The sequence below is a fragment of the Acartia tonsa genome, chromosome 12 (assembly GCF_053477335.1).
Source record: "Acartia tonsa isolate MP-2025a chromosome 12, ASM5347733v1, whole genome shotgun sequence".
Taxonomy (NCBI): Eukaryota; Metazoa; Arthropoda; class Copepoda; order Calanoida; family Acartiidae; genus Acartia; species Acartia tonsa.
The window spans coordinates 24,547,614-24,570,437 of record NC_137271.1 but is presented as its reverse complement, the minus strand read 5'-3'; the positions used below and the strand labels follow the sequence as shown (position 1 = coordinate 24,570,437).

At 30.9% G+C, this 22,824-nt stretch overlaps 2 protein-coding genes and 1 long non-coding RNA gene across 6 annotated transcripts; all 3 read right to left on the bottom strand.

The window, feature by feature from the left end:
- Positions 1–707: 707 nt before the first annotated feature.
- LOC145334377 (uncharacterized) lies at positions 708–4,822 on the bottom strand. Of its 3 annotated transcripts, none has more exons than XR_013884819.1 (4): positions 4,672–4,822; positions 4,158–4,235; positions 1,384–2,896; positions 708–732 (listed from the first exon to the last, which is right to left on the bottom strand). XR_013884819.1 is itself a non-coding variant. In XM_080179832.1 (4 exons), the coding sequence occupies exons 1-4, from the start codon at positions 4,782–4,784 to the stop codon at positions 1,576–1,578; spliced, it is 1,218 nt and encodes a 405-aa protein (XP_080035958.1). In that variant the 5' UTR covers positions 4,785–4,822; the 3' UTR covers positions 1,336–1,575. The 3 variants fall into 3 exon arrangements, 2 of the variants coding, with proteins under 2 accessions (XP_080035958.1, XP_080035957.1); XM_080179832.1 differs by lacking the exon at positions 708–732 and having other exon boundaries at positions 1,336–2,426; positions 2,721–2,896; XM_080179831.1 differs by lacking the exon at positions 708–732 and having other exon boundaries at positions 1,336–2,896.
- Positions 4,823–9,186: 4,364 nt separating this feature from the next.
- On the bottom strand, positions 9,187–12,421 carry LOC145334379 (uncharacterized). Its single transcript, XM_080179833.1, has 4 exons — positions 12,371–12,421; positions 11,607–11,704; positions 10,407–10,495; positions 9,187–9,389 (listed from the first exon to the last, which is right to left on the bottom strand). The coding sequence occupies exons 1-4, from the start codon at positions 12,404–12,406 to the stop codon at positions 9,268–9,270; spliced, it is 345 nt and encodes a 114-aa protein (XP_080035959.1). The 5' UTR covers positions 12,407–12,421; the 3' UTR covers positions 9,187–9,267.
- A 16-nt stretch (positions 12,422–12,437) lies between these two features.
- Positions 12,438–19,021, bottom strand: LOC145334380 (uncharacterized). 2 transcript variants are annotated; one of them, XR_013884821.1, is made up of 3 exons: positions 18,912–19,021; positions 18,294–18,371; positions 12,438–16,430 (listed from the first exon to the last, which is right to left on the bottom strand). It is a non-coding gene; the product is annotated as an uncharacterized LOC145334380 (long non-coding RNA). The 2 variants fall into 2 exon arrangements; XR_013884820.1 differs by having other exon boundaries at positions 12,438–13,918.
- Positions 19,022–22,824: the final 3,803 nt, after the last annotated feature.

The window sequence follows — 22,824 nt, the reverse complement described above, 5'->3', positions numbered from 1 at the left end:
TTTATGGATGTTGTCATCCTTGTTTTACTAAAAAGACAGAATTTTGTTAATAAGAAGAGGGCGAATGTGACACTTATTGAAACTAAAACTAAAAGTCAAAGGAACTCTACTAATGAAAGAGATACAACACTAAAATTTTGCATGGCGGTAGCTTTTAAGAGATACAATGTGAAACTGTGGAGAAAAGGAGGAAGACTCGCCGTTTTCAGCCAAATTTGTTTTGCCTTAATCGTCATATCAGTATGTGGTATAAGTAAAATTTAAGGATTTTTTTTTGAAAAAAAGTTTGTCTTAAAAGATTTAAAATTGTTTAATTTGGCGAGAAAAGTTCAAACAAATTTTAGCGAAAACGGCGGTTTATGAGCGAGAGCTGCGGTTTCGCCGCTGTGTCTTCACAATTCCACATTGTACATCTTTAAAGCAAATGCCATGCTAAATTTCAGTGCTGTAACTCTTATTGAGTCTCTTTGACTTTTAGTTTTGGTTTCTAAAATGGTCAAACCCGCAACCTCTTACTTTTTTAAGAAGGAGGGGGCAAGGGGAAAGGTTTGTTAAATGTACATTTTACCTGCAAATTAACTGATTGCAAAAACCACTTGTGATCTTTTCTTACGGTTTTGCATTTTAAATCTTTGTGTGGTAACCTGAAAAAAATATAAAAAATAAATTGCTAAAAAATATACCTATAAAAAATAAGCACAGCACTATTATTATAATTTAGGAATTACCTACCTAAGTAACTTTGTATTGGAAGAGAAAAAATAGTTTTAAGGGGAGGGGGGGGGGGGGGGTAATGCAACCATCTTGTAATCAGTGAGTAAATGGCACTTAGAATTCGAATTTCCATCTGGAATTTTGCATGAGTAATTCTTGGTAGGTCTATTTTTCCTAAATCGAACAAAAAGTTGGAAAAGTAACGGCTAACGGCTGGCGGCTCAGCCGATTTGCCATTTTTTGGATATCTATATTGCAAATTAGTCACGAAACCTATCTCCACATAATACTCTTTTCCACTCCAACACGCTATCAAACGGTTCTTAGTTTTAAAAATGGTTATTGTTATCATTTAACATGAATTAAACCAAAAATATGTTTTAAAAAGTTGATTCCTACGTAATTGATGATGAATTTACCCTGAAAATAGGCAAAAAAACGGCTAAACGGCTGAGCCGCCAGCCGTTACTTTTCCAACTTTTTGTTCGTTTTTGGGAAAATAGACCTACCAAGGATTACTCATGCAAAAGTTCAGATCGAAATTCGAATTCTAAGTGCCATTTGCTCACTGATTATGAGACGGTTGCATTAACCCCCCCCCCCCCCCCCTTATATAAGATATTTAGAAAAGTGAACTGCTAAAAAAAATAATTTCAAAATTACAAATACATAGGTAGGTACAGTGATACATATTTAAAATACTTTATTATAGGTTTTTTAAAAATAGTTTTTTTATACTACAAAAGTTTTAAAAAAGGACCAACATCACATGTTTTTTCTAATGGAAACAATAAGAATGAGACATAAAATATGTGAGGAATAATGATATGGGGCTAACTGTAATTCTTCTGTAGTAAGTTATTAACTTCCAATCTTTAATTTCTTACTTATCATATTATTGATTTCTTGACAAAAGATATCATCAGCTTTACGATACTTCAATCTTAGATTCACTGCCTCACGTATATATTCTCCTCCTTCGCCATTTTTCATCATGATTTGAGCATTAGGACATAATGCTTTGAAAAATTCTTTTTCCCTTTCCAATAATGGATTTTCCCGGAGAAAAATGAGGGTGTGTACTTTCTTCAGCTCTACTACTGGTGGTGTTTTTTCCATAGTCTCGAATTCAGTATTTCTGCTGGCATAGAAATATAATACCAAAAACTCTAAGGTATCAGCTTTTTTGACAAGCAAATCTGTTATATCTTTTAAAGTTAACCCGTTACCATATGAACCTAATAAGTAAAAATCTGTTAAGCTAGGCAGCTTTTTAATGTCAAAATCCTCAAAATGACAAGCCTGATAACCATCAAGCACTAGGCACTGCAGGGATGAAGCACATTTCAAGGTATTGGCCAGATGTTCATCATTGCAGATATATAAATTTTTCATATTTGAGAGTGTGTTTGGCAAAATCAAGTTATTTACCCATATTAATGTCAGAGTTTCCAATTGACAAGCATTGGCAGATATCATATCTTGTATCACGTCTACACTGTATACATTTTTAAATTTGAGATACTTGAGTTTTGGAAAGTATTTGTCCTCCAAATAAAATACAAACCAAATTTCATCAAATACTATTCCTGTCAAAGTTTGCCTACACTTTGATATCAGAGATTTTACAGTTTCTCCCAATGAAAAATCATAAAGCTCTAAAGTTTGTAGTTTTGGTAGTTCAGGTAATTGCTGGAGGACTGGTCTCATCTCTTCAAACATAACAAATATTCTTAATATAGACAAGGATTTAGAACATAGAGAAAGCAGTGAAACCAAATCGTTGGGATGAATATAATCAACAATCAGAGTCTCCAATTTGGGAAAATGTGGAGAGTTATGGGGGAAGTTTGTTTCATGAAAACTATTTAACCTAAGATAAGTTAATTGTTCAGCATGATTCTTCCATAGGTTTTCTAAACTCGATTTATCTTTCTCCATTTTTAATTTTTTCCGAGGAGGAAATCTTGTGTCTTCATGTTGCAAAAATGATACAATATCTGAACCTAAATGTATCCAATATGGTAAATCTAATGCAGATATGTTGTCCTTGTATTCATTCAGTATCTCTTTCAACCTATAATCTTGATCATTCCAATTCAATTCATTCAAATCCAATTTCAGCAGGTTAAGGTGTCCATCGGGTTTCTTCATTGCTCTCAAAATAGATTCACATCTCTCCCTAAATATTTATTATTTCAAAATTATAATGATAAGTATTAAGACTTGGTCAGACACAATCCCTCTTGTTTTCAGCATATGATATGTTACTATCCTTCCTTATACTTTAATATCCTTAAATACAGGGGTGTAGTCTGTATATGGGGGAAGGGGAGGGGTTACCCCACAAGCTCTAGATGGAAAGTTCAAAATAAAATCTTTAATGGCTGCTTAGTTCAGTTAAATGAATAAAGTTTACATTAAAAAAATCTGATATCTCTATAAAATAAGCTAAGAACTTATGATTTTAGTGTTTGTGCTGGTGTTTAGCCCCACTAGCCCCTAGATGGAAAGGGCCGAAATTAAATTTCCAAAGTTTTACAGGTAGATCCAACCATTTGAGATATTTTATAAAAAGAATTGGATTAATAACCATTAGGATAAGGCAGGGCGATCTCGAGTGTTTTTTAAGTTTTTTGAAGAAAAAAAAGGGGGTAAAAATTATTATTTTAAATGGGACCAAGACCTTTAGAAAGATCTCGGAAAAGCCTAACATGTGTAAAAGGACATTATCCTAGGACTTTGGGAAGATTGTCAAAATTTCTACCGACTTCGCCCAGCTCGAGGCAAAGTTGGTGGTCGGTTTTCAAGCGCCCAAAAACCTATGACATATTGATTTAATTACAGCATGCCCAAAAGGTTAATGTTGCTAAATGTAATGAAGAGCACGCAGACAATATTTTCTGCAAAAAATTTAATTTTTTTAAATGTACAAGAAATTTCACTTTTTTCATAGAATTTATATAAAATTGAAAAAGCTAGTATAAAAAAAAAAAAAAACTAAGTTCGCCCCGCGCCAGAAAAGGTCATTTTCTGAAAAAACTAAACAAGCTTTCCTATGATTTCATCGGGAATGGATAGCCTATTGCATGCTCCATAAGTCCCCCAAAGACATCTAAACTCTAGCTTCCAATTTTTGTCTTTTTCCAACCTTCGTAAAACAATAGGAAAAAATTTTTTTTGTCCGACTTTAAGACCCAATAAGTACCCAAAACATTCATCTCACAAAAAAAAATCACTTTACACTTCTTTTCTGTCAGTCGATTAGAACATGGAGATAAAGGTCATTTAATGAATGTATGTCGAAAAATACCGACTTCGCCTCGCTACTGACTTCGCCCTGCTTTACCCTACCAAAATTTCTTTCCTATTAGTGTACAAACTCCTCACCCCCCTCTTATAACATTTGTAGGTTATTATGAGTGGTAAATATTTATACTTACTCATGATTGCCTTTCTCAAATGATATTTTAAAACTTCTGAACTTTGATGGCATTAAGGAACAGATTCTTTCATCAAACCTAAAACAAGTTTTAATGTGATAGTACCCTTCAAATAAATAAAGAGAAGTTTTTCTATGGATAAAAATAATTGTTTAAACCAACTACAATACCTAATTAGGCTCAATATTATTTTCTTTTGCCTCCTAGAAATGGCGTTGATTATTTTCAATTGGGTCTTTGATTATCAGCTAACAGTGGCGGAAATAACACAGCTAAGTCGCTACATAAAAGTATAAAGCAAATAAATTCCTAGGAGAAGGAAAAAAGTCCCGATAAGTTGGGCCATTTAGTTGTCTTAGTCATACATCTATACATTAAAATTTATCGTCCAAAGTGTCATACAAATGACAAAAAGGAAAATCTATAAAAAAAAATTTTAATTGGTTGAAAAGGTAAAACTGTACAAGCAAAAAGATGAAATACTTAATTGAAGTAAAGCCTATCAGTATCCTACCATTTGGAGACACCGCGAAGTTTAGCTATATCATGGAAATATAAATGATTCAGGAACACCAGCAGTAGTTCTGGTGCTAACTCCATAAACAATCCTCCACCCCCTCTCTCCATTTTTCCTTTGCTTTATTCTGAAAAAACTTAAATTTTAGTTTAATTTAAAAGACATTTTAACAGTATTATAATACTCGAATCTGCTCCTCAGCCCTGACCAGCAGCTGTTTTAGATAAATAAAAGTATACCATATGATATATCAAACTATGTATATGTTTTTGAGCCAAAATTTCAAATATTGAAATCAATGTCCACTACACCCCATTAGAGTTTACAAAATTACCCCTTCTGTAGTATTATTTGTTGACAAGTTGACACTGCTAGATTGAAAAAATCAATTATGGATATAGAATACGTGGATATATTGACAGGGAAAATTTGTCGCCAATTTAGGTTGCTCATATGGATCTCGTTTATTGGTCAGTGCGTTCATCCAGGATGGGGTAAAGAGGGTGGTTAGGGAGTATCGTTATTTTAGCCAGCTTGGAGTATCACTGTAATAGGAGTACATAAAAATAGGACGCAACATCGAAGTAATAATTTTTTATCGATTAATCCAATCAAATATTCATAATGGTACCCGCGACCGTGGCTTAACACGTAGCGCATCCGCTCGTCGTCGGGAAGGTGATAGGTTCGAATCTCGGTCTAATACTGCGTCATAACTAAAGACGTTAAAAATGGTTCCCACTGCACTGCTACTATGTCAGATGCGCGACGTAAATAGTTAGAGTAGGGGGAATGCCCCCTTGGCCAAAACAGGCGCAACTCGTTACAATGCACAGTTAGGACTTCTCAGTTAAAGGTCGTGCAGCACAGAGAGTTGGTTGTCTGATGGATGTTACTTCACCTAATAAGTCCCCTCGCCCTGGATTGAATATAAACTACAAATACTAAACTCCGCACATACATAACATGTTTACTACAATATCTGAAAAGAAAACAAATTTATTAGGAGAGAGATAAAAATGTGTTTTTTTTTCAATGTATTTTGTGAAAGGGGGTTATTATATGACACATGAATTACATAGAAAAGTACAGAAAATGTTTACAAAACAGTTACAGACATACATACATAGTTAACACTACAGTAAATTCAGGGATCTTATGGAAAAGTATTTAAAAGTTGCACAGTTCATCTAGAATCAATTTATTTTATCTGTTAATTTGTATAAAAAGCCTTTTTCGTTAGCAGAAAAGATTTAGATATTTTTTCTGTTAAAAACTTGTGGCTTTTGTTTCAGTTTTTACTAATGAGAATTTTATTGGATATTATTTTGTGTGATATTATTTTTTTTGTGCGATTTAAAGTGAGTATTTAATCAAATAATTTTTTACATGCTTCACATGAAAATACATAAGAATTCATTTAGAGAATAAACTCAGGAAGAAAGTTTGCATTGATTTAATAGAATTATCAGAATTTGATTTTAGTTTGAGTACATTTTGATTTCAACAGGAGTTTCAAAAGTTTAAACAATGAAAACAAAAATAAAACATAACGCTATAAAAAAGAGTACCTAAGCTACTAAATATCAAATTTGTTTAAGTTGTTAGAAGGGAACTACTCATAGACAAGAGGTTTATGCTAGTCCTAAAAAAGTAATTAATCGAATCGCATTATAGACAGCTTTCCACGGATATTAAAAAGAAAAATTATAAGAATGAAACCAGTTTTGTTAGACCCTATTGGCAGAAGGTTCGGGCTTATAAAATTCTTCTAATTTTTATTTTTTATTTTAACATTCGTGGAAAATTGACTATAATACGAAGCTATACATGATTTTTCAGTATGGCTGAGAACCGATTCTAATCCAGTGGATAATAATGTTAATCGGTTTTGAAGCCACACTTAAAATAATATTCTTTATTTTGAGATAGTAGGAACAATTGCATGACCGTTAATGATTCTCACCACCAAAATCTAATCTATCTTTGCCAATGATTGCTAGCCAATTTATTGTCCATTGTCCTATCCCTATATTCTTCTAAATTAATGGTTAATTTGGGTTCATTAAGTAGCAAAACTCTACTCCTCAAGTTCATGAGTAGTTCCCCTTAACATAGGATTTGACTAAAAATATTTACAAGACTGGTTTGTAATACATACCTAGGCAAGAAATATTCAATATTGAGGATTAAATTCTTAGATATTTAGAATATTTTTAGCAATATTGCTTCGAAACCATTTAATAGCCGCTGGATTAGAATTAGTTCTCAGCCATACTGAAAAAACATGTTAAGCATCTTATTAGTATTACAAACTGTTTTCCACGAATACTAAAATAAAGATCGTAAAATTAAAACTAGTTTAATCCCAGGCCTTCTGCCCTTGGTTCTAACAAAACTTGTTTTAATTTTTCGTTTTGATATCCGCGAAAGCTGTCTATATCACGATGCGATAAATAACTATTATACAATTACGTTTATCGAAGTGAAAGGGATACTTCCCGAAATGCATACAAAAAGTTATAAAATTTTAAGTGGCGACCCTTTTTTTAAACTCATAATAATTGTAGTTTCCAGTAATCCCTGCATTAAAACCAGTTCTCAGCCCAACTGAACAATAACGAGAAAAACTATCTTTCAAAGTAATACTAAAAAATGAACAATTTGTGACTAAAAATTCCCATTTCACATTTAGAAAATATACTAGGACCATCAAATGCATTTCGTGGAACTACACCTTTTCTTTTTTAAAAATCTATTAGAAACTTACAGTTTAGCTACAAAATACTACACGTTTACAAGGTTGATATGGATATTAGAGAATGGATTGATTAAAAAACTAAATAAACAATCTAAACTTGTACAAAAGACTAGATAAATATTGAAATGACACATTTTTAGAGTTTTTTAACGGAATATTAATGGTTATATAAGTATTATAGTTGTATATTATTATAATATTAGTAAATATAAAGATTTAGGAAAAGGAAAAAAGATTCAGAGAGCAAATTTGTTCTTTAAAAACTACTACAAAAAGCTATCGAAAATATATTTCTTAAGTTTTATATTGAAGTACTTCAATGGTTTCAATAGATTTTTTTCTGAGTCTTTTTTCCTATACCTGGCAAAATATGGCAATTAGTTGTGTGCAGCGGCACCAGAAGAAAAGTATTTGCCTCCATCTTTTCCGCTGTTTAAAAAACAAGATGTTGATGGCAACAAAAAACTGAGAGCAAATGCTTTTCCTTGAGGTGGAACATCCCTGCGGGGTTAGTGCATTGGAATGTGTTTCTTTCTTAAAACAGAAAAATAATATTTACAAACTGAGTATAAAAATAAAGTATTATAAATTCATAAACAAATCATAATAAGAGATAAATATATGAATGGACTACCTAATGTTTTGAGGGAGCTGGAAAAATATTATTTTTAAAACCTTTAATAAGAAAAGGTAGGGTGATTTCCCACTAAGTGCCTAATTGAGCACAGAAATCCCCACATTATTTTGCATGTTTCTTTATTATTAAGGTATAGGCCACCCATGGGGAAAAAACTGACCCTCACCGCCTTTATTTCCAATTTATTTCAAACATTAAGAGGGAGTGTTTCAGTGCTCAAAAGATACTTGAAGAAAAAGCCTTCATGGTTGATATACAATACGTTATAAATGTTCTCAATACAAGATTGTATTACTACCTATTAAATTAACATTTAGATCTTTAACATCATGGGTGGCTCATACCATGGAAAAGGCTTTAAATCACAGTCTTACGAATAATAACTTATTAAGCTCAAGATGTGTATTATTAGATCAGCTCTCTCAAAACGCAGTTTTTTACATACCAAAATAAAGTCAAAATTAGTACAATTACAAGAAATTTATAATTATTATTTTACAATACTGGGAGTTTCTTTTTACAATTAATCAGAAATAGGTATGACTAAATGAAAGATCCATTTGTTTGAATACTAGATTTTGTTTAGTTTTCTGGAATGGCTAAGGTCATAGGTACGGCAAAATTTTGATGGCACATAAGTTGTCAGAGAATTTTAGTTACAATTTCAAAATGTTCAAGTCTTTAGAAATTTAATATGGCAAAAAATGCAGGTTTAAGTCAATAATTACATTGTAAATTGATTTTTTTTTTAATGAGTAAATGCCCCATTAAAGATCTTGGGATGAAAAGGGAACAATCTATGAGTTGTATCTTAAGACTTAAGATTTTACACCTAAATCATCTTAATTCTGTTTTTATTTAACAATAACTTTGTCAAAATACAATTTATAGAAAGCTCTCTAATGGTGGGTAATAATATAACTAAATGAAGCTCGTGATAATGTGATTAGTGAGCAGTGAGCACTGTACTTTGTAAATGCAAAGCGATGAGATGTGGCTATAATTTCTCTGTTGTACATATTTGTGATTGTATAAGATACAATAATCTGTTCAGATGCATAGTGATGAAATACAAATATACAAAGTTGTATGTTTTGTTCAGATGAACAGCTGATTTCTTTTGTATTAGAATGAGATACTTTTTATGAGAGATTTAACCATCTTAAGTAATTGCTGGACAAACAAAGAATCGAGTTTAAACTTTGTTGAGCTGCTCTAGTTCCCCCTGGTGGTGATGGTTGTCCTGCTTGTTGTCAGACTCTAACCTCCGCCCTCCCTCGGAATTTCTTTTCTTGCTCTTCACCCAGAAGAAGATTCCTAGAAATATTTTTATTTGTGAATTATAGCAAACGAATAATTATACCTAGATACCTAATAGCATTTGAAAAAATTAACCACCTTACCCCCTTATTTTCTAACCCCTATATGGAGCTCTAAACCTACGGGGCTTTAACCCGTGGTGACCTAACCAAGTGAAGCTACCCAGTACCTAAAATAACCTAATCTAGCTCTCACCTAAAGCAATACATAAAAACAAACATACGAAAAACTACATTCACCTCCCTCCCTTATTATAAAAGTTAGGGAATGAATGTTTCTGTGCTTGACAAGGAACTTGCCCTTTCATCTATCTATTACCTACATAAAAATCTACCTGTCTATATACAATTATCTGTTTTTTAAGGTTAAAGACCAATAGTGCAAGCAAGAATTGGAGCCAACTAGCTATTTAGCTATTAATCTATCCATAAAACGTTACCTATCTATCTAGGTATCTATTATAATTTATCTAACTGTTTACCAGACAGTTCACCAATAATGTGACCATTCATCAATAACTTTCTATCTAACTAGCTATCTATCTATCTACCTACCAGCTCACAATGATATCTACCTATCTGAAGATTACCTATTAAGAATAGAAGTTCAATGATACCAGCAGCTACACTAATGATAATATAAAAAGGGGGAGGTAAAGGAGTGAGTTTTAAGGCTTAAAACAGTAGTAGAACGATAATATTCACTAAACATGTGTATTCCTTAGGTATTGAAAATAACTATAGACAAAAATAGTTTTTTTTTCAAGTAAACATAAATTTTATTGTTCTACTACTCTTTTAAGCCTTAAAACTCACACCTTTACGGAATTTTAGAACAACGTTTCTCCCCCTATCTAATTAACTACCTATCCAATAAACTAGCTATCTATCTATCTACCTATCTATAAATTACCTATTAAGAATAGAAGCGCAATGATACCAGTTGCTACCCCAATAATAATGTGATCATTCATATGTATCTATCTAACTACATATCTACCTATCTATTGATTACCTATTAAGAATAGAAGTGCAATGATACCAGCTGCTACACCAATAATGATATAAACATTCATTCCGGAGCCCATCCCAGAGTCAGGTCCTAGTCAGAGGTTACAGAGATAACTTTATGCTTGATTTCAGAATAAATGCATAAGTATAGATGTATAATCAAGACAACTTCTTGGTCCAAGTGTTAAAGACCCTTTTGTCTGCTAACAAATTGTTTTTTGTTTGTTTTTAGGGACGCGTCTTTGTTTATATTTCCGACGCTATTAACTTAGTTCAAATACCCAATACAAAATCGGGACAGGGTCCCTGCCGTGAAGGTCGAGTAACATATAGCTCATGCCCCTCTATTATTTTACTTTAATGATTTCAGAATTATGTGTAGGAATGAGATGCAACCACAAAAAAAACAAGGATGGATTAAGAAAAAAATTTACGTCCTTCTATATGTCCTACAATTATAGCCTATAGGAGAGGGAATGAAACTACTGAAGAATAGCCTACAACCACCACTAGGCATTTAAAAGAAATGAACATTCCAAGAATGCAGCGAATAGGATAAATATTTTGATATGTGCGTATATAAAATATTTATTTTCTTAAACGCTAAAGGTAATTAAGTTTAAAATGAACATACGGACTTTTAAAAACCAAAACAGGAAAAATGCCATTTTATAAATCGATAGGACAAAGGAACTATAACATGTCTAAATTAATGTAACGGACAGAAGTACGGACCTAGAATAATTAAAGAAAATCTTCACTTTTAACAAAATTAGAATAATTATTTATCGCATCGTATTATAAACAGCTTATATCGGATATTAAAATGAAAAATTTTTAAGTTAGATTTCAACCACTTCAGTTAGCAACGAGGGGCCGAAGGCCCATGCTAACACTGATTTTACATTATGATTTTTATTTTGATATTTGTTAAAAATTGTCTGTAATACGATGCTTTACATTCATTTTTGAGTATGGCCAAGAACCGGTTCTAATCCTGTGGATATTAAAGCAGCTTCTTGTGTAGCTAACCAAAAAGTTAAATAAATCTTAAATAAGGGGGGGGGGGGGTCGTCAATTTTAATATAAGTTGCCCCCCCTTCCCCCAACGACAGCTGAAAACTACGTATAGGTTTCGAGATTTTTTTCGAATTAATTTCGTAATTGGTATACGCTAGAAACTACCAAAGTTAACTCTTTTCCTGTGGGGCTGGTGGGTCGGAGGGGCATATCCGGCTCCTCCGGGTCTGGATAGTGCTCATAGTCGGGGTTAGAGTCCACGTCAAGCTCGTAATCTTCGTCCTGTCACATTTATGCACTTGTTTATGCTTATTAAAACCTTTATCAAAGTAACATGATCTGTGTCTGTTTGTTTGTCGGTCTGTCTTTACCAAAGGATCTTGCTGACCGCTGAACCGATATGGTTCTCCATTTAAGGAAAGCTTCACATAGCTCCTGGAAATGTTTATAACTATTTAGGGAGAGGGTACAACCACCCTCCTAAGTAAAATAATTAAAAATTCCAAAAACTATTTTAAACCTCCCGCTTGGCGGTGCCAGTATCATAGAAACATGAATAAGAAACATAGACAAATTATTTCTCAAGATAGAAATTAAAAAAAAAACATTTTAAATGCCACTAGAGGCCTCTAGAGTTACCTAAGCAAGTAGTAAATGAAGACAAAATTAATCTTCTCCCAATTTTCCCAATGGTATGTAAATAAAGGGAAGTTGTTTATCTCTAACCTCCTCCCAAAAAAATCACCCCAAAATCATGGAAGTTTAACCTACCCCCCCCCCCCCATTCCGCTCTTTGCCCCTAGAGGCCTCTAAGTGGCATAGTGCCTATTAATATTATCTTTGTTTAAAATTCTATTGAAACCTTATATACCTTTTTTTTTACATCTGTACAATTTAAAATAAAGTGAAGTTTCTCTTCTTATAGTTTCGCCATAAGCATAAACCAACAAACAAGTGAAATTCCTTTTCTGGTAGACCAGCCATTTTTATAAGATAAGTTGTTTAAATTTAAGTATCTGAAATGTGACAAAACCATGTTATTTTATATGTATACATATTTATAAAATATATATAGATATTAGTTTTATTTAACATCGTATTATAGACAACTTTCCGTGGACATTCAAATGAAAAATTATAGGTTTATAAAGGTTTTGTTAACCCCGAGGGGGCAAATTTTCAGCCTAACAAAACTGGTATTAATTTTATGACTTTTTTTATAATACCCTTGGAAACTTGTCTGTATTACGATGCTCTAAATATTTTTTCAATATAACTAAGAACCGGTTCTCATCCAGTGGATATTAATCGGTTTCGAAGCCATACTGGAAAACATATTACAGTAAGTGCAAAAATATATTAGAATTAGTTTAGTAGAATTTCATTTTTCTTTTAAAAAAAAGTTTTCTTTGCCCAAATATTGGAAGTGAGAAGTCCAAGAACAAAATAAAGGAAATTTTCATTGACAGAAATTACTTGATGTACAATAAACAAATTTGGAAAGAATAATCTTTTTCCAACATGTAGTTTTCAAAACTCGTTGATTACATGAAAAATTTGGTAATTCAAAAATAAAATTGTACTCTATGGCCTTTTTCTGAATACCTAAAAACTTTTGCTAAATTACACAACAAGTTAAAATATCTTCATGAAACTATCCCTTCCTGTTTATCCGCGTTTAAAATGGAAAAAAGATCATTTATGGCAGTTTTAAAAAGTAGTGTATTATGATGGTTTTAAGCATTTTAACAATTATTGAATATATATAGTTAGAAAACTATAACAATACCTACTATTGAACAATGTTATTTTACTATCATATTATGAGGTAAAGGTAACATCTTACATTAATTTAAAGCTTATTATATTTATAGAAAAAAAATCACATATTAGTAATAACAGTAATAATTGTTAGTCAATCAATTTTTTTGCAATTTCCCTTTAATTTACAGTAAAACATCACCCCCCCCCCCCGCCCAAATATATTGATGTACAACTTACATCCCCAATGATGATTTACAAATGATTCTGTAGTTGATAAGCCAACGAATAAGAAAAAGTTATTATAAAACTATGGGAACTAGTGATATAAACAGTCCAATGTCCCCTTCCTCTCTGTAGTTTAATACTATATTATTTCATTTTTTAAATGAGAAAGAAAAGAACTTTAGGGAAAATGCTAAACAAAATGAAAGATTTTCTTTGCCTAAATATAAATTCAAATATTTGACTGTTCTATTTAAAACAATGAAACATGACACAACTGATTGTTTCATTTTTAATTTGGCTTTTTGAATCTATCTTTTGTTTAAATAGTTCTTTATAAATAAAACATTGGCCAAAGCAAAGTATTTTTTTCTAGCTGCTTTCTTCTTTTCTTACTTAAAATGGCCTATTATTTATTTAGTTCTTGCAACTCCGCCTCATTATCGTTATTCGCTTCTAACCGCTGCCCGCCCTCAGAATTCCGCTTTTTCCACCACCATAATCCGACACCTGAAAATAGATTTCATTGTGGAGGCAAGGATCTAAAGGGATAAGGCAATGGCCGATAAATTGATCCCCTATGATGATACACAAAATTACCCCTTTAGTAGATTACAATTTGGACACTCAACTAAATAAACTAATCAGTCAAAATTCAATAAAAAGTACCCAAAGTTGTTAAGCCAACGCATAAATAAATATTATTATAAAACTCGGGGGGACTGGTGTAATAAAAAGCCCAATGTCCCCTCCCTCCCTGCTCTGGGGGGCAACTGATAATAATATGGAAAACATTGCAGGGATCTTAAGAGATAAGACAATGATGTATACCCCCAATGAAAACAATAATTGGTAAAAAAGCTTGTACACTGTTAGTTTATTCAACCCAATCAAGATTTCAAAATATATTATAGTGAAAAAAGATTTTAAGCTAGGAATTTGAAGAGCGCGTTTATTAAGTTTCTATTTTAGAATCTACATTCCAATATACCCTCATTACCTGCCAAATTATGATAATAGAAAATGAAAGAGTACAGGGGTAAGACAATGAACGAGAAATTAATCTTCTTATTTTGTTGACTTTAACATTTGGACGGAAGAAAGAGAGTAAGATTAATTTAGCCTCAATTGATATTTCCATTTGATTTATTTCAACTATTTCCTAGTCCTCAATACAAAGACATAAACCAATACTTATTTTAGGACCTAGCTATTATTAAACATATAACAAACTGGAAGAATAATTTTGTTTAAATCTTGAAAAGATTAGAAATCAAGAAATTTTAGTAAAATCCAAAAGCTAATTTCATATCGTAATATACTTGTTTATAAAAAAAAATTATCATCCAGTTTTGAAACATTTTTACAAATCCCATATATTTAAATTGGACCCCTTATACCTCCCTCTCCCCGCACCCACCAATTTTTATTAAAAATAACTTCTTCTAACCACTAAAATGATTTTCATCCTGGGGAAAAATAATAATATCATATGGGGGGCTATGAGTGGTCCAATAAAAATTAATGGAACAATTCTAAATCTACATCTATTACATGACAACAAATAGGAAAGTGAAAAAGGTTCTTAATAACATAACATATAATAATTGTACATGGATTTTAGATTGTGATTGAATATACATTAAATTTATGTTTACAATGTTATAAAAGAGAGAAGGGGAAGGAACATCTGTGTAAAAATAAACAAAATGGATATTTTTAGTTAAAAAGGATAAATAAAAGATATGCCTAATTTCTTAGTTTGTTTATAGGTTTAAAATCGAGAAAAAAAAATGTAAAAAAATACCCATATAATGAACCTCTTTTTTCATTAGGAACCTTTTTCTCTAACAATATATACAATATACATAGTATATTATAATATTAGTAATAATAAAATATATATCTTGGGTAAATGATAGTAATCAAAGCTTAAATTACTACAAAGGGAGAGATAAAGCACCTGAAAAAATTCAATTTTATCCAGGGGTGTATATTCTGCACAAGATTTATTTATTTTCCCCTGCTACAATTTTTTATTTTTCTTCCCCCCCTAGTTTTTTCTCACCAAGTAGGGAGAAAATGGAAAAATATTTAAAGAACTCTATATTTTATTTATTTTATCCCTCCTACCACACATTTTTAAAAGTTTTTTTCACCAAGGAGGGGGGGAAATGGAAAAAAATGTTTTCAGTTTTCTTAATTTTTTCATTTTTTTCCCTCCAACCACTTATTTTTTATTCCCCCCCCCCCCCTGAGCAGGGGATCCCATGTAGAATATACACCCCTGATTTTATCTACAAAATTTCTGTCAATTAAAATGAGAATATATCGGTTTCGTCAACTTAAAGTTAAGGTACTTTTATTAATAAAAGTTTTTGATTGTCAGTCGGAAAAAAGCAGAAGCATAACAGTTTATCTACAAGTGCTACATCTTTCTCTCCCCAAAATAAACTCTTAAAGCTAATAACAAACTACACAATATGACACCAGTCTAAGTTTTTCCAGTATGGCATCAAATCCGATTAATATCCGTTGGATTAGAACCGGTTCTCACCCATGAGGAAAAATCATGTTCAGCATCGTATTACAGACAATTTATTCACGAATATCAAAATAAAATAATAAAATTAATACCAGCTTTATTAGCCAAGGCATTCCGCCCCTCGGGGCTAACAAAACTTGGTTTAATGTTTAATGTCCGCAGAAAGCTGTCCATAATACGATGCGAAAATAACAATTCATTTGTAGATCTTATAATTTGCGCCATTTTTATACAACTGACTAAAATAGTGTGATGGTTTCTTTTTGGTGTTTCATACCATAAAATCTAATCATAATTTCTTTTATAGTTGGCCTGATATTAAACTGTTACAGCAAAAAAACAAAATGACTATAAATCCAGCTGTTGTAAAAAGGCATAAACTTGATTTAGCATGGTTGAAAATTGCGGAGTTTGTCTAGTTCTCAATTTGTTAAATTCTGTGGCTTGAACATTTTCGTTTGAGAAGAAGTCCAACGCCTGATTAATAGAAATTATTTTAATAGATAACAAGGATGACAACTTACATGAATAGAGAAGCACAGAAAAATTACGGAAAGAACAAATTGACAGATTGACTTATATAGCAGATGTTCGGTTGTCAAAGCAAAGAATAGAAAGTGTAGAAATCTTCCGTGAAATTTTTAGCTGTCTTATCCTTAATTGCAGTCGAGAAAATCACATTACATCCATTGCGTTAAGGACTGGCTGATAGAGAAACAAAGACAATTATGGAGTAGCTTCAGTATCCAAAGTGAAGCTTTCTATAATTATGGTAGGTACGTCTGTTGGTCTATCATATATCTTGTATCTTAAGGGATAATACAATGGGTGAAAAATTATGATAAACAAAATTATCCCTTCTCTAGGTTAAAATGTTGGTTGAAAAGTTTACACACTGCTATTTGCCCCAAATTAATCAAGATTAAATAAAAGATGTTTAGCCAGCGAATAAGAGAACCTTTTTATAAAACTTTAGGCGCCTTTCGCCTGTTCCTCCCTGATTATATATAAACGTTTACTGAAGTTTAAAAGCTTTACAACTTGGTAAATAGCAACAATATTACTAAAGTTATTTATGCAGATATGTCTTGTTTCTTTATTTTCAACACAAAAAAATGTCTAAATAGCTACGCTATTAAAATAAGGTTTTCTTGGTGTTTTTGAAGGAACATCATGAGATGTAAGTTGAAGATTAAAATCAGTACAAAAATGTAGAGAGGTAGGGGACAATAAAGAGTGAATTAAAGCTAATATAGTCTTATTCGTTGGCCTTAAACTAGCAATGTTTAACTTATCATCCAAAAATTAAAAGAAGGGGTAATTTTGTTTGTCCTAATCAATTATATGTAAAAATCTAACGTACATTGTCTTATCCCTTAAGATCTCTAAAAAAATGAGAATAGAGAAAGGAAGAAGAAAAGTTAAAGAGGAGAAATTCGAAGTAGACATAAAATTACAACATAAACCAAACATTTAAAGATATTGATTCCTGAAAGTGAAACAATAATGCATAATTTTATAATTATAGTGTTTAGAAAAGCAACAAATATATGCATATCAAAAAAATCAGAAAATACTCTACAATTGGCAATTTTTAAAATTATTATTATGCATTATTTGTTTAGGTTCCCTTTTTTGATCTTTTTCATCCTTGTTATTAGTCCCATCTATATTAGTTCAACGAATACAAAAATAAGATACACAAAATATTCCACATTAATATGACGAGTTTAAAAACCTGTTTTGAAGAGTATACATAAATGTTAGCAATATAGGACAACGACCTTTCCAAAAATGACAACATTACAATTGCAAAGATTTCTAAGGTATAAGGGATAGGAACTTGGGACAATAAATCAATCTCCCCCCAACTAAGTATATAATAAATTTTGTCTTTTTTTATGAAATATTGGGATAGAAGGTGGAGAAAGAGTTGTAGATTAATTTAACGTTCATTGTTCTCGTTCCTCCCTAATTACTAAAAATGGATAGATAAGGAAGAAAAAGGTTTTTACCTCCGGGGGAAGATTTATTTACTTATATTGTTTTCCTTTAAAAAATCCTTTAAATTCTTAACAACACAAAATGACAAACATTTACCTAAGTATTCTTTTTAATAGACATTAAAAGATTTTTTACATTCCTTAGGTAGTTGAGATATGTGCCTAAGCAATTTTAAAAGAAGAGAAGCTGTTATTTTGTGTTATTTTTTAATTAGAAAAAAATATTTATTAGCTAATTATTATTGCTGTTCAACTTATGAATATAATAATTTTATGTCTCTGCTAAAAAGAAATAAAAATAATGTTATAGTTTTGCATGTGTTCCACATTTCCTTACCTACGCACACAATCAGCGCCACAACTCCAACAACAACTCCAATGATAATTGCTGAAGAATTGTCATCCCCAGTATCAACTAATATAATTAGGGATTCCTCTTTTAGCTTAGCTTTAATACTTACGGTATTGACGCACTGCATAATGGGACAAATGTAGATAAAGAAAGGGGATGCCAAGGCTAAAAGAATTCTAGAAAAGTTTATTTGAAAGGTGCTGCAATACTTAGAATATTAGTATGTCAACAAATTTGAAATATTATGTGGAAAGGTATTCATAAACAAATAGAATGACAAGATAATAAAAGATTCCAAAATCAAAAAAGGTACCTAGCAACACGAAAATGTGACTGAAAGTCAATGCGCAATATAGACGTTTCGTTTTTTTCTTTAGTGACATTTCCCTTGTGCATCATTTTCTAAAGGACTTCTTATACCACTTAAAAAGGTGTGCGGGCATGACATGAACGTGCAGCCGTTTGGCAGCCAGAAGCCTTTAGAATTCATATTTTTTTGGTGATGATCATTGTCAGGAACATTTTACCGTGCCCTATATCGAAAAATTTGAATAGGTCAAAAAGATTTTGGGGGGAGTTCAAATAATTAAAAGAGGGTGATGCCTAGAGTTGGTGGAGAGGGGGTAAAGTTATCCTCTGGAGGGTCAGTTTCTACAACATAATCAGGATCTTTATCTGGAAGACCTGCCATTTCTTATTTGGTATAATATTCTGAAAAATAAATATTAATTTTAGTTGGTTAATGTTGTGTTAAGTTAATATTAAATTTTTTTTGTTAAGCAAGATTGAATTTGATAAAAAAAATCACTTTGCTAAAAAACAAAATGATAAAATATGTGTTATATTACTAGATAAAAATTCCATAAAAATCATGGATGTACAAAAATCAAGTTATTTCTCGCATTGTATTATAAACAGCTTTCCGCGGATATAAAAATGTACAATTATAAGATTAAAACCAGTTTTTTTAAAGGCACGGGCTAATCAAAACTGGTTTTAATCTTATGATTATACATTTTTAGATTCGTAAAAAAATGGATATAATATAATGCTAGACATAATTTTTCAGTATGGCTAAGAACCGGTTATAATACACCGGATATTAATCGGTTTCGAAGCGATACGGAAAATTTTATTAAATTTGATGCTAGCTAATAGGTTCAATTGGTATAATCACCAAAATTCAGCTGTCTATCATAAAAAAGGACAGACACCGAACTGTTTAAAGGATCACTATTTAAACATTAATCAACCTTTCTATACCTACTAAAATAATTTGAAAAGCAAACTTGATAAAAAAAATTACTCATGTTATGTTACTCATATATATAACAAAATTACTCCACTTAACCCAGGTTATTATAAATAATAAAAAAATCAATTCGAAAACAAGGCACTATAAATGATAAATCAAATATTAATAAAATTAAGCGATTTTGAGCCTATAAATAGGATAACGTAGATACAAAACTTTGGGTACTAGTCTAAAATTATTCATTCTCTCCCATATGAATAATACATTTTACAGCTTTATTTGTTTGAAAAGTGTAAATAAAATGGCTATTGCAAGTTGGCAAAAAATGCGCATTTAATTTATCATTATAACATGTTGACAAAAAATCACTTTTAATGAACATAAATATTCAAAAATGATTTAATTCGTTAAATTCACGTTTAAAACTTTAAAATGATAAGAACTAGTTTCCCATCCCCGATAGTACATTTCACAGAAACACTTGAAATGAATAAGAATGATTCATGTTTCCGTGACCCGTCTGTACTTTGTTTACATTATATTTATCAAAATAGTAGACTTTTTTCTCTGTGAATTTTTTCCCCGACAAAATTTAAAACTTACAAGTCTTTTTCTCCTCATACAGTAAAAAGAGTTTTTAAAAGTATACGATTATTTGATAATCATAAAAAATGACTATAAAATAGCTTTTATAGACAAACGACGAAACATAAATATACTGGGTATGGGGGAAAATTGTCAAAGCAGAAATAGTACACAAGACGAATATGGGCTAACCCAAAACATGAGAAATGCCGCGATTTTTGTAGTGTATAAAATGTCGTCGTTTCAAAATGAAATTAGGAAATAGGGCAAAGAATAAATTCAATATTGTTTCATTAAATGAAATAAATATTCTAAATGTGAAATATATCATTTGAAAACAAATAAATCTTTGAATAATTATATTATATTTAGTATTTTATGAACAATTTCACATGTTTTGTTATTATTTATATAATTTATTTTAGTTAAAAAGCAAGAATAATGTATAGAGTACAACAAGCGAAATATATTTAAATTAATATTTGGGGGGGGGGCAGATAAAAAGCGTTGCCTCGCATTGACAGCTGAAAATTACGTTTTAGTTTCGTGATTTTTTCGAATTAATTTCGTTGTTGGTATGATTGGTTGGTTGGTCAAATTAAAAAATTTCCATTCCAATATATCCTTAAACTTTTATTAGCCAGACTTTCAAGCTTTATTTTTAAAATTGTATTGATCGACTTCAAATTTTGCATGATGATTCCTGTAACAGTTAGGTACGATTTAGGAAGCGTATAATCGTTATAATCGTTACCAGAAAGTCAGAACCTAATTATAAAAAAAGTTACATTTTTAAAAATTGAATTATTGATTATACATATAAATAAAATAAAGTATAAAAGGCAACAAAAAACAAATGGACGTTCTTGTCAATTTACCGAAATAAATGTTATTAAAGAGTAGCTGTTCAATGAATATATAATACGTGGATATATTGACATGGGAAAATTTGTAGTCAATTAAGGTTGCTTATATGGACCTCATTTATTGGTCAGTTTGTTCATCCAGTGGGAGGGAATGGGATAGACTAAAGGGGATAGATGGAGGAAATCATTATTTTAGCTTGCTACGAGTATTACATTATTAGAGTACATGAAAATCTGGTGTAACATCCAAGTAATATAATATATCGATTTGCTGCTCTAAAAAGCAAATTAATTGTAATGAGTTAGTTGAACGGTTACTGCCCATTCTTGCCTAATTAGGAGATATTAAATCTTTATCTAAATATCTTAATTTCAGGGATATAGCCATAGTTAGATAGCTAGGCTTATTGTTATACGTATAGTAAATTAACAAAATGGATATAGAATATGTTGATATATTGGCAGGGGAAAATTTGTCGTAGTTTTTGCTAATATAGACCTTATTTATAAGTCAATTCGTTCATCTTCTAGGAGGAGAAGGGATGGGGTTAGAAGGGGGTTTCTTTATTTTAGCCATCTACGAGTTGCATATTATTGGAGTACATGAAAATCTGGTGCAACATCCAGGTAATAGTATATTGATTGTCTTACTTTAGAGTCAAAATCAAACACTTTCAGCATATTTAATTAATCCGATATTCATGTTGTTTAAATCCAAATTAAAAGTCTAATTCTCTATTTGGATAAATGATAATTGTTTTTATTCACAAAAAAACCTGATTTTAAGTTTTTTGTTTTTGTTTGTTGACCAGGGTTATTTATAGAAGATAGACACTTGTCTCATTATTTGAATGTCTGATTTTACACATTATAGTATCCGTTCGTTCGTCTGTATGTCAATTACATATTTTCAGCTGTGATTCACGATAGTTGTCTTTTTTTGTTTTGTTTTTAAGGCATACTTTGTTGAAATAATCATTTTTAAATATTTGAAACATAAATTTCTAAAGTTTTCCAAATATATGAATCATTTTATATATTTTTTTGCTATGAATAAAAAAAGTAAAATATCAGCATGTTTAAAATGGACTTTCGGGTAACGATTATAGAGTTGCTACGCTTTCTTAATTGTACCTTACTTTTAAAGGAATCATCCTGCAAAGTGTGACATTGATAGGACAACTCTAACATAACTAAATTAACGAAAAAAGCTATCCGTCTCGGACGGATGGACGGACCAACCCTAATTATAGAAAAGATATGCTTTTAAAAAGCATAAAGCAACAGCTGTAAATGTATTTATATGTACAAAAACAAGGATAACAACATTCTTAAAAACGAAACTCAACAAGTTAGGAAAACAATTACATTGGACCAAATCGTTATTTCAAAAAACAAGGTCTTAATTTAAAAAATTATGTAAAATATCTGTTAAAAGTCCACATATTGTAAATGGACATACGGACGTTTTTAGTAAGGATTATGGAAATAATTCACTTTCTACATTTTACCCAATTGTATTAGGAATTATCATATAAAGCTTGAAATCAAAAGAACAATTCTAACAAGCCTATATAAAACAACCATAGTTATATGTTATAAACGGAAAAACCAACCCTAAATATAGAAAAGCTTCTCTCTTGAAATGATATATAAATAACCTAAAAGCAAGTCTAAACTGTAACTATTTGTATAATACACCTTACAAGTGTTCATTTTATACAAATAAAATATTTTTTAGCAAAATTTAATAATCAGAATAGTAAGCCTTTTCTATATGCCTATATTTCTAAAAATTTCGTTTAATTTC

Excerpts from the sequence above, each read along its gene's own strand:
- LOC145334377 (XM_080179831.1), bottom strand. The coding sequence starts at position 4,784 with ATGGAGAGAGGGGGTGGAGGATTGTTTATGGAGTTAGCACCAGAACTA. Across the intron at positions 4,236-4,671 it reads CTTCGCGGTGTCTCCAAATG|GTTTGATGAAAGAATCTGTT; the intron begins GTAGGATACTGA and ends AACTTGTTTTAG. Across the intron at positions 2,897-4,157 it reads TTTGAGAAAGGCAATCATGA|GGAGAGATGTGAATCTATTT; the intron begins GTAAGTATAAAT and ends ATAAATATTTAG.
- LOC145334379 (XM_080179833.1), bottom strand. The coding sequence starts at position 12,406 with ATGGCTGGTCTACCAGAAAAGGAATTTCACTTGTTT. Across the intron at positions 10,496-11,606 it reads CTCCGACCCACCAGCCCCAC|AGGACCTGACTCTGGGATGG; the intron begins AGGAAAAGAGTT and ends TAACCTCTGACT. Across the intron at positions 9,390-10,406 it reads TGCACTTCTATTCTTAATAG|GAATCTTCTTCTGGGTGAAG; the intron begins GTAATCAATAGA and ends AAATATTTCTAG.